General features: G+C 40.4%; 1 protein-coding gene across 2 annotated transcripts in view; it reads left to right on the top strand.

The window, feature by feature from the left end:
• Window positions 1–18,067, top strand: part of EPG5 (ectopic P-granules 5 autophagy tethering factor) — a 127,349-nt gene that overhangs the window by 82,309 nt on the left and 26,973 nt on the right. For both annotated transcript variants that reach the window (XM_082667293.1, XM_082667292.1), the window contains exons 29-34: window positions 615–771; window positions 10,433–10,627; window positions 11,639–11,852; window positions 14,719–14,867; window positions 15,806–16,007; window positions 17,697–17,769. In XM_082667293.1, the coding sequence (XP_082523419.1) occupies window positions 615–771; window positions 10,433–10,627; window positions 11,639–11,852; window positions 14,719–14,867; window positions 15,806–16,007; window positions 17,697–17,769 (990 nt within the window). The remainder of the gene's footprint in view (window positions 1–614; window positions 772–10,432; window positions 10,628–11,638; window positions 11,853–14,718; window positions 14,868–15,805; window positions 16,008–17,696; window positions 17,770–18,067) is intronic.

Below are 18,067 nucleotides of genomic sequence, written 5' to 3'. Positions count from 1 at the left end.
CTGCAGAGGTGACTGCACGTTCTAGTACCAGCAGCTAATCCCCCAGTAGATTAGGATGGTAGTGTGGACAGGGGAATTGAGACCTTTTGTGGGTTGGATTGGGGCTGGGGGTCTCGGAAGGAGGAGGAGATAAGGTGAACAAGAGGTTGATGTTTCTTTTACTAGGAAAGAAACTCAAAACAGAGTGAGAATTAGAAGAGATGTCTTTTATTCTAGGATCTTATTCTATACAAAAATCTTTTTCTTCAACCTAAGTCAGTATCTTGGATATTAAAATTTAGGGAAATCAAGGTTCTTGTGTTTAAAAATATGTATTTATATTATAATACATGAAATTGAGTAATAAATTATGAATTACATACAATTATGAAAATATTTAATGTTAATAAAGGCTGAATTTTTCCCCCCCAGGAGGACATAAAATCACTTCTGTGTATTGAAAAGTTATTGGGTCAAGTTAGAAGCTGTCCCGTGAAATATTTCTAAAGTGGCATTCATATGGGGCTCTGAGGACTCTTAAGAATACTGCCTGAGAAATGTAGAGTATCAGGGAAACACTGTGGGTCTGGATTCTCTTACTGTAGACCAATAGCCTTACCTACATTTTCCCACAGGGCCTTAGTGAATGCCTACCAGTCACACCCCACCCCTGGGGTTCAGAAGGTTGGCATCAGCCTCTTCTTTACTGTTGTGGATTATGTCAGCGATGAGACCCAGCGTCATCCTCCCACAAGGCAGTTCTTTACTTCATGCATTGAGATCTTGGGACAGGTAAGGTTATCCTGTGTTTTTAGCCTTATTTACATATGATGAGTCCCTACAGTGTCCTCATTAGATATAGACATGGTTGACTCCAAACTTATATTATAGGTTCAGAGTCTTACCTAAGTCAGGAGCCCCTTTGAATTGTTGACTTCTCAAGATGTCGTTAGAATTGTTGGTATGGAATTCTGCTTTTCATACAAGAGATATTAAATTATTAATATATGTAGGTCTCTGGGGAGACATCAGATTCTATCTTATGCTGTTTCTGGTAACAGTGGTATTACCAAAGCTCTTTATTGTTTATAAAATTCTTTTTGATTCATTATTTTATTTCACCCTCACAGTGACTCTGTGTGATTGATAGCATTCCCATCTTAAAGATGAGAAAACTGGTCTCTAAAAGATTAAGTGACTTGCCTAAGGAGTACAGCTGGTGAGTGCTGGAGCTGAGAGTGACCCCAGGTCTTCTGAATCAACATTCCGTGCTTGCTCCACCTGTCCATTGCTGCCTCCCTGTTGCTAGTCACCATTTATTTACTTATTTGACTTACTGTTAAATATATGGATATTTAACAAGGGCAAGGGCATTGTATCCATGCAGATTATGAAGTGTGTCATAAAAGCAAGAAATGCCACTTGCTGGAAAACATATAAATACTAATTAATCATGTACTCTCACCCAAATTCAATTAAATAAGTACCTATTTATTGGATACTTTTAGGGAGGTGATACTGAGCAGATATTAAAATAGATGTTTTAGAATAGATTTTTGCCTGATTATAAAATTGTTGAGTGCTTATTGTAAGCAATACTGACAGCATAAAAAGTATAAAGAGGGGGCGGAGTCAAGATGGTGTTCTAGGAGGATGTGGAATTTGCGTCTCCTTACAACTAGGGCACCTACCAGGCACCAGAGGGGGACCATGGACACCTAAGGGGACGGGAGGAAGCCCCAGTGACTGGGTAGGACATGGGACGTGGGGGGAGTGCAGGGGGAGGAGAAGTGGAGGTGGGACGGGAGTGGTGTCCCTGAGGGGTGGCTGGGGGAGGGGAAAGGGGGGAATTGGGGAATGATTGGGAGGGCAGAGGATCCAAAGGGAGCGTGGCCAGGTTTCCCCTGCCCACTTAGGTCCCCAGGAACCTGCTGAGATCCCGGGCCTGATCTTCTGCTCACCTAGGCCCCCTCCAGCCACGCGGGTCCTGAGGGAGTGAGAGGGAGGGAAGAGGGAGCAAAAGTAAAGGCCAGACCTCCGGGACCGGCATCCCTGGGGGGTGACTGGGGGAGGGGAGGAGTTCCTACACCCAGTGGGACCCACCCACGGTTAGGGGTCCAGTGGCGATGGGGGCCACCCTGGGGGAGATGGTGGGGGAGGGGCATGAAGGAATGGAAGGGAACGGGGCCAGCGCTTTCCCTGTCCACTTAGGCACCAGGAAGCCTGTTGGGCTCCCGGGCCTAATCCTCTTGCCCTCGGAGCCTCCCTCCTGCTGTGCAGAGCCCAAGCCCCGCCCCGACACCCCCACCCAGGACCCCACCTCTACACTCGGAGAAACCCTTCAACGCTCTGGGCCTAAACTCCACCCACACACCCTCACCCAGGGCCCCACCTACAAACCCCGGAACTCCACACTCCACAGGCCCTCCTTTTCACGTGCTGCCTCTCCCCTTCTGCGCAGGTCCTGAGCAGAGGCCCCGCCCCATGCTTGAATGTCGCCCCACATAGGCCCCACCCCCAAGGCCTTTTCTGGCTGCATGGATCCTGAGCCTAGGCCCCGCCCCATGCTCAAACGTCACGTCCCACCTGCCTAGGTCCCGCCCCACCCTAAACCCCACCCCTGCCTAAATTCCACCCTGCCTAAACTCTGCCTCCATAGCCAAGGCTTTTTTTTTTTTTTTTCCTTTTTTCCTCTTTTAGATTGGGGTTCTGTTGATTCTTTTATATTCTTATTTTTCCTAATAAATCTTTCATTTTTCTATTTTTCTTTTATTCTTTATACTTTGTTATTCTCTCCTTTGGCTTGTTTCCCCCCTCCCCCCTGCCCCCGCCCTTCTTTTTTTTTTTAGTTTTTTTTCTTCTTTCTTCTGTTGTGGTTTTATTTTACCTTGTTGCAGTTGTTTCAGTTATAGTTTTATTTTTCCTAATATAATTTTTGTCTTTCTAATTCTGTTTTGTTTATGATTCTTTGATATTGTACTCCTCCTATTTTTCTTTTTTACTGCTCCACGAAGCTTGTGGGATCTTGGTTCCCAGGCTGGAGGTCAGGCCTGAATTCCTGTGGTGGGAGCTCCAAGTCCAAACCACTGGACTAACAGAGAACCTCAGACCTCAGGGAATATCAATCGGGGTGAGGCCTCATGGAGGTCCTCATCTCAGCACCAAGACCCAGCTCTATCCAACTGCCTGCAAACTCCAGTACTGGACGTCTCAGGCCAAACAACCAATAAGACAGGAACATAGCACCACCCATCAAAAAAAACCCAAAAAAACAAAGAAACAACAAATAAATATGTTACAGACGAAGGAGCAGGGTAAAAACCTACAAGACCAAATAAATGAAGATGAAATAGGTAACCTACCTGAAAAAGAATTCAGAGTAATGATAGTAAAGGCGATCCAAAATCTTGGAAACAGAATGGAGAAAATATAAGAAACATTTAACAAGGACCTAGAAGAACTAAAGAGCAAACAATCAATGATGAACAACACAATTACTGAAGTTAAAAATACTCTAGAAGGAATCAATAACAGAATAACTGAGGCAGACGAACAGATAAGTGAGCTGGAAGATAAAATGGTGGAAATAACTGCCAGGGAACAGAATAAAGAAAAAAGAATGAAGAGTTGAGGACGGTCTCAGAGACCTCTGGGACAGCATCAAACGCACCAACATTCGAATTATAGGGGTCCCAGAAGAAGAAGAGAAAAAGAAAGGGTCTGAGAAAATATTTGAAGAGATTATAGTTGAAAATTTCCCTAACATGGGAAAGGAAATAGTCAATGAAGTCCAGGAAGCACAGAGTCCCATACAGGATAAACCCAAAGAGAAACACACCGGAGACACATATTAATCAAGCTATCAAAAATTAAATACAAAGAAAAAATATTAAAAGCAGCAAGGGAAGAGCAACAAATAACATACAAGGGAATCCCCATAAGGTTAACAGCAGATCTTTCAGCAGAAACTCTGCAAGCAAGAAGGGAATGGCAGGACATATTTAAAGTGATGAAAGGGAAAAACCTACAACCAAGATTACTCCACCCAGCAAGGATCTCATTCAGATTTGATGGAGAAATTAAAACCTTTACAGATAAGCAAAAGCTAAGAGAATTCAGCACCACCAAACCAGCTTTACAACAAATGCTAAAGGAACTTCTCTAGGCAAGAAACACAAGAGAAAGAAAAGACCTACAAAAACAAACCCAGAACAATTAAGAAAATGGTAATAGGAACATACATATTGCTAATTACCCTAAATGTAAGTGGATTAAATGCTCCAACCAAAAGACATAGACTGTATGAATGGATACAAAAGCAAGACCTGTACATATGCTGTCTACAAGAGACCCACTTCAGACCTAGGGACACATACAGACTAAAAGTGAGGGGATGGAAAAAGATATTCCATGCAAATGGAAATCAAAAGAAAGCTGAGTAGCAATTCTCATATCAGGCCAAACAGACTTTAAAATAAAGACTATTACAAGAGACAAAGAAGGACATTACATAATGATCAAGGGATCAAGTCAAGAAGAAGATATAACAATTGTAAATAGTTATGCACCCAACATAGTAGCACCTCAATACATAAGGCAAATGCTAACAGCCATAAGAGGGGAAATCAACAGTAACACAATCCTAGTAGGGGACTTTAACACCCAACTTTCAGCAATGGACAGATCATCCAAAATGAAAATAAATAAGGAAACACAAGCTTGAAATGACACATTAAAGAAGATGGACTTAATTGATATTTATAGGACATTCCATCCAAAAACAAAAGAATACACTTTCTTCTCAAGTACTCATGGAACGTTCTTCAGGATAGACCATATCTTGGGTCACAAATGAAGCCTTGGTAAATTTAATAAAATTGAAATCGTATCAGGTATCTTTTCTGACCACAATGCTCTGAGACTAGATATCAATTACAGGGAAAGAAACTGTAAAAAATACAAACACAGGGAGGCTATACAATATGCTACTAAATAACCAAGCGATCACTGAAGAAATCAAAGAGGAAATCAAAAATTACCTAGAGACAAATGACAACGAAAACACGACGACCTAAAACCAATGGGATGCAGCAAAAGCAGTTCTAAGAGGGAAGTTTATAGCAATACAGTGGTACCTTGAGACACAAGAAAAATCTCAAACAACCTAACCTTATACCTAAAGCAATCAGAGAAAGAAGAACCAAAAAAACCCAAAGTTAGCAGAAGGAAAGAAATCATAAAGATCAGATCAGAAATACATGAAAAACAAATGAAGGAAACAATAGCAAAGATCAATAAAACTAAAAGCTGGTTCTTTGAGAAGATTAACAAAATTGATAAACCATTAGCCAGACTCATCAAGAAAAAAGGGAGAAGACTCAAATCAGTAGAATTAGAAATGAAAAAGGAGAAGTAACAACTGACACTGCAGAAATACAAAGGATCATGAGAGATTACTACAAGCAACTATCTGCCAATAAAATGGACAACCTGGAAGAAATGGACAAATTCTTAGAAAAGCACAACCTTCTGAGACTGAACCAGGAAGAAATAGAAAATATAAACAGACCAATCACAAGCACTGAAATTGAAACTGTGATTAAAAATCTTCCAACAGGGCTTCCCTGGTGGCGCAGTGGTTGAGAGTCCCCCTGCCGATGCAAGGGACATGGGTTCGTGCCCTGGTCCGGGAAGATCCCACATGCCTAGGAGCGGCTGGGCCCGTGAGCCATGGCCACTGAGCCTGCGCGTCCGGAGCTTGTGCTCCGCAACAGGAGAGGCCACAACAGTGAGAGGCCCGCTTACAGCAAAAAAAAAAAGAAAAAAAAAGAAAAAAAAATCTTCCAACAAACAAAAGTCCAGGACCAGATGGCTTCACAGACAAATTCTATCAAACATTTAGAGAAGATCTAACACCTATCCTTCTCAAACTCTTCCAAAATATAGCAGAAGGAGGAACACTCCCAAACTCATTCTATGAGGCCACCATCACCCTGATACCAAAACCAGACAAAGATGTCGCATAAAAGGAAAACTGCAGGGGCTTCCCTGGTGGCGCAGTGGTTGAGAGTCCGCCTGCTGACGCAGGGGACGCGGGTTCGTGCCCCGGTCCGAGAGGATCCCACATGCCACGGAGCAGCTGGGCCTGTGAGCCATGGCCACTGAGCCTGTGCATCCGGTGCCTGTGCATCGCAACGGGAGAGGCCGCAACAGTGAGAGGCCCGCGTACCACAAAAAATAAATAAAATAAAATAAAGGAAAGCTGCAGGCCAATATCTCTGAACATAGGTGTAGAAATCCTCAACAAAATATTAGCAAACAGAATTCAACAGCACATTAAAAGGATCATACACCATGATCAAGTGGAGTTTATCCCAGTAATGCAAGGATTCTTCAATATATGCAAATCAATCAATGTGATACACCATATTAACAAATTGAAGGATAAAAACCATATAATAATCTCAATAGATGCAGGAAAAGCTTTTGACAAAATTCAACACCCATTTATGGTAAAAACTCTTCAGAAAGTAGGCATAGAGGGAACCTAGCTCAACATAATAAAGACCATATAGGACAAACCCACAGCCAACATTTTTTTTTTTTTTTGCGGTATGCGGGCCTCTCACTGCTGTGGCCTCTCCCGCTGCAGAGCACAGGCTCCGGATGCGCAGGCTCAGTGGCCATGACTCACGGGCCCAGCCTCTCTGCGGCACGTGGGATCCTCCCGGACTGGGGCACGAACCCACGTCCCCTGCATCAGCAGGCGATCTCTCAACCACTGCGCCACCAGGGAAGCCCCAACATCGTTCTTAATGGTGAAAAACTGAAACCATTTCCTCTAAGATCAAGAACAAGACAAGGTTGCCCACTCTCACCATTATTATTCAACATAGTTTGGGAAGTGTTAGCCACAGCAATCAGAGAAGAAAAATAAATAAATGAATCCAAATCAGAAAAGAAGTAAAGGTGTCACTGTTTGCAGATGACATGATACTTATACATAGAGAATCCTAAAGATGCTACCAGAAAACTGCTAGAGCTAATCAATGAATTTGGTAGAGTAGCAGGATACAAAATTAATGCACAGAAATCCCTTTGATTCCTATACACTGATGATGAAAAATCTGAAAGAGAAATTATGGAAACACTCCCATTTACCATTGCAACAAAAAGAATAAAATACCTAGGAATAAACCTAGATAAGGAGACAAAAGACCTTTATGCAGATAACTATAAGACACTGATGAAGGAAACTAAAGATGATACAAACAGATGGAGAGATATACTATGTCCTTGAATTAGAAGAATCAACATTGTGAAAATGACTGTACTACCCAAAGCAATCTGCAGATTCAGTGCATTCCCTATCAAACTACCAATGGCATTTTTCACCGAACTACAACAAAAAATTTCACAATTTGTATGGAAACACAAAAGACCCCGAATAGCCAAAACAATCTTGAGAAAGAAAAATGGAGCTGGAGGAATCAGGCTCCCTGACTTCAGACTATACTACAAAGCTACACTAATCAAGGCAGTATGGTACTGGCACAAAAACAGAAATATAGATCAGTGGAACAGGATAGAAAGCCCAGAGATAAACCCACACACATACGGTCACCTTATTTTTGATAAAGGAGGCAAGAGTATACAATGGAGAAAAGACAGCCTCTTCAATAAGTGGTGTTGGGAAAACAGCTACATGTAAAAGAATGAAATTGGAAAACTTCCTAACACCATACACAAAAATAAACTCAAAATAGATTAAAGACCTAAATGTAAGGCCAGATACTATAAAACTCTTAGAGTAAAACATACGTAGGACACTCTATGACATAAATCACAGCAAGATCCTTTTTGACCCACCTCCTAGAGAAATGGAAATAGAAACAAAAATAAACAAATGGGACCTAATGAAACTTAAAGGTTTTACGCAGCAAAGGAAACCATAAAAACGAAAAGACAACCCTCAGAATGGGAGAAAATAATTTGCAAATGAAGCAACTGACAAAGGATTATCTCCAAAGTATACATGCAGATCAATATCAAAAAAACAAACAACCCAATCCAAAAATGGGCAGAAGACCTAAATAGACATTTCTCCAAAGAAGATATACAGATTGCCAACAAACACATGAAAAGATGCTCAACATCACTAATCAGTAGAGAAATGCAAATCAAAACTACAATGAGGTATCACCTCACACCAGTTAGAATGGCCATCATCAAAAAATCTACAAACAGTAAATGCTGGAGAGGGTGTGGAGAAAAGGGAACCCTCTTGTACTGTTGGTGGGAATGTAAATTGATACAGCCACTATGGAGAACAGTATAGAGGTTCCTTAAAAAACTAAAAAGAGAACTACCATATGACCCAGCAATCCCACTACTGGGCATATACCCTGAGAAAAGCATATTTCAAAAAGAATCATGTGCCACAATGTTCATCACAGCACTATTTACAGTAGCCGGCACATGGAAGCAACCTAAGTGTCCATTGACAGATGAATGGATAAAGAAGCTGTGGCCCATATATACAGTAGAATATTACTCAGCCATAAAAAGAAATGAAATTGAGTCATTTGTAGTGAGGTGGATGGACCTAGAGTCTGTCATACAGAGTAAAGTAAGTCAGAAAGAGAAAAACAAATACCATATGCTAACACATATAGAATCTAAAAAAAAAAAATGGTTCTGATGAATCTAAGGGCAGGACAGGAATAAAGACACAGGCATAGAGAATGGACTTGAGGACACGGGGAGGGGGAATAGTAAGCTGGGACAAAGTGAGAGAGTAACATTGGCATATATACACTACCAAATGCAAAATAGCTAGCTAGTGGGAAGCAGCTTCATAGCACAGGGAGATCAGCTCTGTGCTTTGCAACCACCTAGAGGGGTGGGGTAGGGAGGGTGGGAGGGATTTGCAAGAGGGAGGACATATGGGGGTTTACATATGTATATAGCTGATTCACTTTGTTATATAGCAGAAACTATCACAACACTGTAAAGCAATTACACTTCAATAAAGATGTTAAAAAAAATGTATAAAGAAAAATTTCTCACAATCCTCATCTCCTGGAGATATTGGTTACATAGCTAACATTTCATTATAGTTTGTCTTGTGTATCTATGTCTATTAGTTTATGTGTGTATATGTAAAAATACACAGTTAATAACTAGCACATGCTGTTTTATAACCTGCTTTTTTCATTCAAACTCATGTTTTAGACATTATTCTTGATAATAAATACAGACCTATATCATGGTATTTTAATATATAGTGTTCCATGGTATAGATATATTGTAATGTATTGAGCCAGTGCCCTCTGGATGAATATTTATGTAGGTTGGTTGTTTTGCTACAGTAAGCCTGAGCTAAATATTCTTACATATCTTTGTGAAATTATTGTGCTATTTTTCCTAGAATAATTTCCTAGAAGTATGATTGCTATGTCAAAAGGATTAGTATTTGATGTATATTGTTATACTCTCCTCCTGGGAAGTTTGTACCTATTTACATTATAATAGCAGGGTTTGAGTTTATTATTCTCCATATTAGAACTAACATTAGGAATGATCATTCTTTATAAATCTTGCTAATCTAATAGGGGAAGTGGTACTTTGTGATTATTTTAAGTTGTATTTCTTTAAGTACTTGTTCAATTGCCTGACCTTGCAAATGATTATTGGCTGTTTAATAATTTTTGTGTGTGATTTTTCTGGTATTGTCCTTTGCACGTTTTCTGCTGGTGAGTTTCTTGTTTTGAAAGAGCTCCTCAGAGTGCTAACCTGGTATCTGGAATGTGGTATAATTTTTCTCCTTGGTCATTTTTCTTTAATTTTATGATGATTTTTGCCTTATTGAAGTAAAAATTTTATATATTCAAATCTATCAGTCTTGTCCTTTATTATTTCTGCCTCTGGTCAAGCTTATCAAAGCTTTCCTGACTCTGAGGTTATTTAAATATTCACTTATATTCTAGTACTTTTAAACATTAGAACCAAGTTACAAGAAGGTGAGGTTATCTTGAGTGTATATTAGTTGTAAAAATTAGCTTTTGAAAAGTATTAAAAGCACATCTCAATAAAATGTGTAACCTAGAAGTTTTTTTTTCTTGACGTAATGCAGAATCACTTTGAATACTTAGCAGTCATGGTGGGTACATTGCAAATTTCCAGATTCAGATTATCCCAATATTTTAATCTTTTAAACATTTTCTTTGGTGTGTCCAAATGAAATGAATGGATTATCCAGAATATTTAATATCAGTTACATTGGAAGTGACAGGTTTATCGATGTTGATTTTACATTTCTTTTGATTGTTTCTTATTCTTATTTAGAAAAAATTCTATTTGCCTTATGTACTATTCCTTAAAACTTGGGTGCTTAAGTAAAAGTTGGGGAGGGGAGAATATAGTGACATTTTCCCTTTTTAATTCTTTCAAGGTGTTTATAAGTGGCACTAAATCAGAATGCAGAAAAGTCCTTCAGACCATTCTGAAGAACAGAAGGCTCTGCTCTCTCTTGTCACCTTTCTTTACTCCCAACGCTACGCCTGCGGAGTTCATACAGCTGTATGAGAAAGTGGTGAAGTTTCTGAGTGAGGACAACAGTGATATGATTTTCATGCTGCTGACCAAGGTGAGCTGTCATTCAGTCCTGATGTTGTCATTGAAATGTAGATACTGCTGTTGTTTCCCAGCTCCCTCGGAGCTGTGTCTCCAGGTGGACTGGTGACTGACAGGCCGTTTTCTCATTTGATATCATCTTCAAATAGCATCCCAGAGCTGCTGCTTCTGGGGGCGCTGATTCTGTTATATAGGACAGTCTTACTCATGTATTATAAAAAGGACCAGCTCCCAAACTCTCTTTAAAAACTTCATACAGTTTTGAAATATTCATAGTAATAATTTAGTACATCCTTCTTTTGAATGTATGCCTTAATTGTGTTTGATAATTGAGTTGTAACATGTCAGAGTCTCTCATATTTAGAATAAGCCCAATCTAAGCAAATTGCCTTTGTTTTATTCCTAATAGAATATTAACTCAGACCAAGGCAATGAATTTACTTAACCAGTTGAGAATTTCAGAGCCTTAGCTATTTTGCCTTCAGTTGTACTTCTCTGACATCTATGAGTCATAAAACCTGGGCATTTTTTAGGACCTGGAGACTGATATCAGTTTGTAATGGGGGAGACCATGTTTTATAGTTTGGGATTCTGGAAGGTGATATCAATACTCTGAATTTTCACTAACTGATGCACTCTTTGAAACATGGCCATTAGATGGAGATAGTTCCATAAAGTGGCCGCTTGTTTGTGGCACTATGACCAGTGAAGAAGAACTACAAAGTTCTGATCCTTGTGTTGTAGGGAAAACTTACCAACAAGATTTTTAAATTGCAAAAAAGTATGCAGGGCTGAGAAAACTGCCTCTGCAATCCCAGAGACTGAAGTATAGATGGAGGCATAATGGTACCGTCAGTTACTGAACTGCCTAGATTCTTTTAAGTATATAAATTTTAGTTTGAATCTTTATAAAAAGCTAAATGCTAGGTAAGCTTTGACTTTCAAACTAAATTTGCACACAATTTGCTCTATTTCAATTAATTTTCTAGTATAAATAAAACTTCTTATTTCCTTTTCTTTTTAGTTCGATCTTAAGCAATGGTTAAACGCCACTAAACCTCCTCTGTCTGATCGTACCAGGCTTCTGGAGTCCATTCATTTGGCACTTACTGCCTGGGGCCTTGAACCAGATGAAGATATTTTGATGCCATTTAATCTTTTCTGTAAGCACTGGACTTACCTTCTTCTCTACCAGTTCCCTGACCAGTACAGTGACATTCTGAGGCTGCTGATGCAAAGTAAGTGCCTTAATTGTGACTGATTAGATCACAGTGAATGTTTAATATGACATTTACCATTCTACAGATGTCATCCAAAAATGTAAAAATAATGCAAGTATGCAGGAGTTTAGAATCACTAATCTTCACCCAAAGTGCGCAATGAACAATGCCCAAAAGGTTGCTGTCTGTAAAAATGGTCAGTTATTGTCCTAAATGTCAGAATGGACCCTAATTGGGCAAGACAGCTCTTAGACATTGGGGTTGGAGTCGTGCACCCACCTGTTTACCTTGACTTTGCAGCTGTCCTGAACTGGGGTGGGCTTGCTTACCCTGGTGACTATAGATTTGGGAAGAGGAGGAAGTTGCTCCTTTACAGTATGCTTAATATGCCGGTTGGTTTCTCTATAATTCCAAAATGGTGGATAAATTTAGTCTTTTTCCCCCCTAATTTTTTGACTCTTGTTTTTTGCAAATGAATTTTATCCCTGTATAATGATATGCTGTATTTATATTATCCAAGAGAAAGAGAGCAGCATTAAATTTTCCAAATTCCCACTGTTTCTGTCCCCCTCCTGCAGTTTTCCATCAGTGTTGGAGATCAGAGGAGAAATAAAGAGTGTAGGCTTTTTTATTTTTGAAATTTCACTAGGCAGGAATTTTATTGAAATTTGAAAAATGAGATAGTATTTACTTTTTTTCATGTAAACTTCATACTGTTTATAGATGTAATGGAAAACTAAATTTTGCTTTATGTCAAATCTTTGTGTTACATCATAGAAATAGTGTAATGAATAAGTTAATGATCTTATGTATTGGACTACCTGAAGAATACTGAAATGTATGGTCTCATTTTCAAAGCACTACAAAACATTCATTGTTTCCTATAGAGGCAAGTTGCAGGGTGCGTGGAGAATGGTGGTAGGGAAATGTATAATTTTTTTTTTTTTGCGGTACGCGGGCCTCTCACTGTTGTGGCTTCTCCCGTTGAGGAGCACAGACTCCGGACGCGCAGCCTCAGCGGCCATGGCTCACGGGCCTAGCCGCTCTGCGGCATGTGGGATCTTCCCGGACCGGGGCACGAACCCGTGTCCCCTGCATCAGCAGGCAGACTCTCAACCACTGTGCCACCAAGGAAGCCCTACTTGTATAATTTTTAATGCATATTTGCATAGCTAAGTTTTGCCCTAAATTTTCAAAACTGGTTAAGCATATATTGTGGGTTTTTTCCCTGAAACCTTTTAAAGAGATTATAAATTGTTTATATAGGCAACCATTGACTTGGATTTAGCAGGAAGATTTTATTTCCCAGGAAAAGTAATTCAGTTACAGGCTTAAGAAAACACTACCATCTCTGTCAGATTCCATAACCTCCAGCCTCCTGGTTTCCATCCCTCCCTGGCCACCATATCGGTGTTCCCAGGGCTTTATCCTTTACTCGTCTGATTTGCCGTGGGTGAGCCCATTGCAGTTTTCCCTGGCTTCACTGACATCTTCTAGGCATGCATGACTCCACACCTGTAGCTGTGTTCTAGGCCTCTGCCCTAAGATCCAGACCGCAGTAGCTATTGGGACACAGACCCTTCACTGTCCCCTAGGTACCTCCCCCCCACTAGTGCAGCTGACCTCATCATCCTTCCCCTTAGACCAGCCCCTATGAGCCACTGTTGTCCTAGTTGATCCTTGTGCCACCTCTGGGGGGAAAGGACCTGAGGGCGTATAATTCCTGTCCTCTGGGAAGTCAGTTTTGCAGGTAGCAGAGTGCTGGTTGGTAGTCTCTACTTTTGCATACTGTTTCTGTGTTGCTTTAGGTTTTGCCTGGTGTAGGAGTGGACTTTTAGGGGCGAGTAAGAGACTCCTTCTGAACAGAGCCTAGACTCTGCAGTTGCATTCTGCACCATGGGTCCTTTGTTGTCTCTCTCACATTGTCCAGCCAGGAAAATGGCACCTTTACCATTCCCCAGTCAGGGGGTGGTAGGTGGGAGTCCCCTCCCCACCCCCAGATTCCAGCTCAGATGGCTCGGCTGTGCTCACTACCAGTAGGGTTACCAAGAGTACGGAAAGTCAAGTGTCCATGTGGACAGATCTTTCAATAGGTTCTCTTAACTTTGGTCTCTTCACCACAGATCTTTTTTTTTTTTAACGTTTTTATTGGAGTATAATTGCTTTACAATGGTGTGTTGGTTTCTGCTTTATAACGAAGTGAATCAGTTATACATATACATATATCCCCATATCTCTTCCCTGTTGCATCTCCCTCCCTCCCACCCTCCCTATCCCACCCTTCTAGCTGCTCACAAAGCACCGAGCTGATCTCCCTGTGCTATGTGACTGCTTCCCACTAGCTATCTATTTTACATTTGGTAGTGTACGTATGTCATATATACACTACCACTCTCTCACTTTGTCCCAGCTTACCCTTCCCCCTCCCCATGTCCTCAAGTCCATTTTCTAGTAGGTCTGCGTCTTTATTCCCATCTTGCGCCTAGGCTCTTCATGACCATTTTTTTTTTTTTTTAGATTCCATATATATGTGTTAGCATACGGTATTTGTTTTTCTCTTTCTGACTTACTTCACTCTGTATGACAGACTCTAGGTCGATCTACATCACTACAGATAACTCAATTTCATTCCTTTTTATGGCGGAGTAATATTGCATTGTATATATGTGCCACATCTTCTTTATCCATTCAGGACAGGTTACTTCCATGTCCTGGCTATTGTAAATAGAGCTGCAATGAACATTGCACCACAGATCTTTATGAATTTGTTTTGGATTTTTATTTAATACTCATTCATTTGTAAAGTACATGTGTTCTTTGATTCAAGTTGAAAGTTAGTTTGTGAAGGATGCTGACTTGCTGTCCTCTGTCCCTGCCTGGTAAGGCTCTGCTGAGCAGCTGCTGAGCCCTGAGTGTTGGAAAGCCACCCTAAGAGCCCTGGGCTGCTGCGCCCCAGGCTGCCAGCAGGGGGCAGCTTCTGCTGAGACCTCGGTGCTTCAAAGCTCTCCGGATGTTCTCTTGTCAGACAAGCAGGTGTGTAGCTCTTGGTCTCTGAAATTTTTGTGCATTTCTTTTCCATTTCCTTTGTAGTTTTTTTGTTTTTTTAAATTAATTTATTAAAAAAAATTTTTTTTTCTTGGCTGCATTGGGTCTTTGTTGCACGCTCGGGCTTTCTCTAGTTGCAGCGAGCGGGGGCTACTCTTCCTTGCGGTGTGCGGGCTTCTCATTGCGGTGGCTTCTCTTGTTGCGGAGCACGGGCTCTAGGTGCGCAGGCTCCAGTAGTTGCGGCACGCAGGTTCAGTAGTTGCAGCCTGAGGGCTCTGTGGCACACAGGCTTCAGTAGTTGTGGAGCACGGGCTTAGTTTCTCTGTGGCATGTGGGATCTTCCCGGACCAGGGATTGAACCTGTGTCCCCGACATTGGTGGGAGGATTCTTAACTACTGCGCCACCAGGGAAGCCCTATATGTTTTTTAAAAAACTGGAACACATTTAAAATTTATATCTAACAAAGCACCTTTTATCTCTAAGAGCCCTGTGTTTTCCTTTGTCAGTCATCTCCCATTCCCTCTACCCCCACCCGCCTCCTGTGGCTGGATCAGCTTTCTCTCATGCCTCAGATCTGATTCTTGCCACTCTGTTCAGGAACAGCCCAGCACCAGCCCCTGTGTGTACCTTGCCTCCCCTCCTTAACCCTCCTGCTTCACCGGCTCCTTCGAACAGGTTTTCACGCAGTGTCCCACAGAGCTCTCAGCTTCATCAATTTTATATGATGTGGGTCCCATGAATTTAGTTGAAGAAATGGTTCCTTTGCTTTAGAAAAGGAGTTTGAAATCTGCTGATTTACTTTTCATATGCTATATACCTTTGCAACTCGATTACAAAGTCAAAGCCCTCCGTCACAGTCTACTGTAGTATTCTACTGAAAGTAGATATTCAGTAAGCATTTTTTAAACTGGTCATTCTTTTCCAGGTAATGGAGACTATACAGTGGCTCTCAAACTTTTTTTATAAGCTTCGGTTATCCACGTTGGACTTTAAAAGTTTTGGTTTATTCTCAAAATGGAGTCCTTACATGGCAGATATGAAGACACTCTTGGGCTACCTTGTAAAAAGACTGCTTGACTCAGAAATGGCCTGCTTGGCCCAAGATCCATCTGCCAGCAGCAAAACAGGTAATATGCCTTTAGTGCAACGTGGAGCTTAGGTGTTCTGACCTTCCATTAGAAGAGACTTGAATAGACACATTAAGAGATTTAAAACTTGGTGATAAATCTGTATATCTGAGTGTCATGAAGAAGAAATAGGAAATACATAGTACAAGTGTGAACCCATATATGTGTCATACCTATATTCACTTACCAGTGGGTGCTTGCTTCAACTTGTTTCTGCCTCTCCTTTGTAAGGTGAAGTACAAAGAGATAGGTTTCAGTCTCCAGCTCTTTCTTCCTATTATTTATCACATTAAGAATGTTTAAGTTTTTATTTTTAAAAAATGCATGTTATAAAATTGTCCATGATATTGTGTTATAATAAAACTTCTTCAATTTAAGGAATTTCATTGCAGCAAATGAAAACTGAAACATGTTTAGTTATATTAAATATGTTGTTTGTATATCACCATAGGTTTATGAATATACAGATGATAAGAAGAAGATTTTCTATATAGTTATCAATGATCTTGACAAAGGATGGACTTAATTTTTCTTAATTGAAGTATAGTTGATGTACAATATTATATAAGTAACAGGTGTATAATATAGTGACTCACAATTTTTAAAGGTTATACTCCATTTATAGTTATTATAAAATATTGGCTATATTCCCTGCGTTGTACAATATATCTCTATAGCTTATTTTATACCTAATAGTTTGTACCTCTTAATCCCCTACCCTTATATTGCCCCTCCCCCTTCCCTTTCCCCACGGTAACCACTAGTTTGTTCCCTATATCTGTGAGTCTGCTTCTTTTTTGTTATATTCACTGGTTTATTTTTTAGATTCCACGTATAAGTGGTATCATATAGTATTTGTCTTTCTCAGTCTGACTTATTTCACTTAGCATAATGCCCTCCAAACCCTCCATATGTTGCTGCATATGGAAAATTTTCATTCTTTTTTATTGTGTGTATATGTGTGTGTGTGTATGTGTGTGTGTGTGTGTGTGTGTATGCCACATCTTCTTTATCCATTCATCTGTTGAGGGACACCTAGGTTGCTTCCATATCTTGGCAATTTTAAATAATGCTGCTATGAACATTGGGGTGCATAGTATCTTTTCGAATTAGTGCTTTTTGTTTTTTTGTTTTTTTTTTGCGGTACGCGGGCATCTCACTGTTGTGGCCTCTCCCGTTGCGGAGCACAGGCTCCGGACGCGCAGGCTCAGTGGCCATGGCTCATGGACGGGCCCAGCCGCTCCGCGGCATGTGGGATACTCCCGGACCTGGGCACGAACCCATGTTCCCTTCATCGGCAGGCAGACTCTCAACTACTGCGCCACCAGGGAAGCCCAGTGCTGTTGTTTTTTTTGGATATACACCCAGGAGTGGAATAGCTGGATCATATGGTAGTTCTATTTTTAGTTTTTTGAGAAACCTCCATACTGTTTTCCACAGTGGCTGCACCAATTTACATTCCCACCAACAGTGTAGAAGGGTTCCCTTTTCTTCACATCTTCGCCAACATTTGGTATTTGTGTTCTTTTTGCTGATAGCCATTGTGACAGGTGTGAGGTGATATCTCATTGTGGTTTTGATTTGCATTTCCCTGATGATTAGCAATGTTGAGCATTTTTTCATGTGCCTGTTGGCCATCTCCATTTGATGGGCTTGTTTCTTGTCTCTAAAAATTTTGCTTTGTTTTAGTGCTAAGATCCCTACATTCAGTAATCGTCCAGCTCTTTAAGCCATGGATACTGGTTTTAGAGGACAATGAAAGGTAAATAGTTTTTCTAATATTCAAATTTCTTTGAAATTTATAGACTTAAAGTTCTGATGGTGTTTTGGTCCAGCTGATGATTCACAGATCTGATTTTAAATTTAGAGAACGCTTCTTTACAAAGTAAACTTAAGACATTTTCTGTTTGTGGAATTGTTAGTCTGATTGATCAGAGCTATTGATTTTGAAGCAAAACTGGACACTCATTTCCAGTTTTCCACAATAAAGAAGTTGAATGAGGTTGGTATTTAATTTCAGAAAAACGGATGTTGTTCTCCTGAATTAGGTTTTGATAATA

This window comes from Grampus griseus (genome assembly GCF_964374135.1).
Source record: "Grampus griseus genome assembly, chromosome: 12".
Classification (NCBI taxonomy): domain Eukaryota; kingdom Metazoa; phylum Chordata; class Mammalia; order Artiodactyla; family Delphinidae; genus Grampus; species Grampus griseus.
The sequence above is the reverse complement of the archived record's forward strand: the minus strand, read 5'-3'. Positions and strand labels throughout refer to the sequence as shown.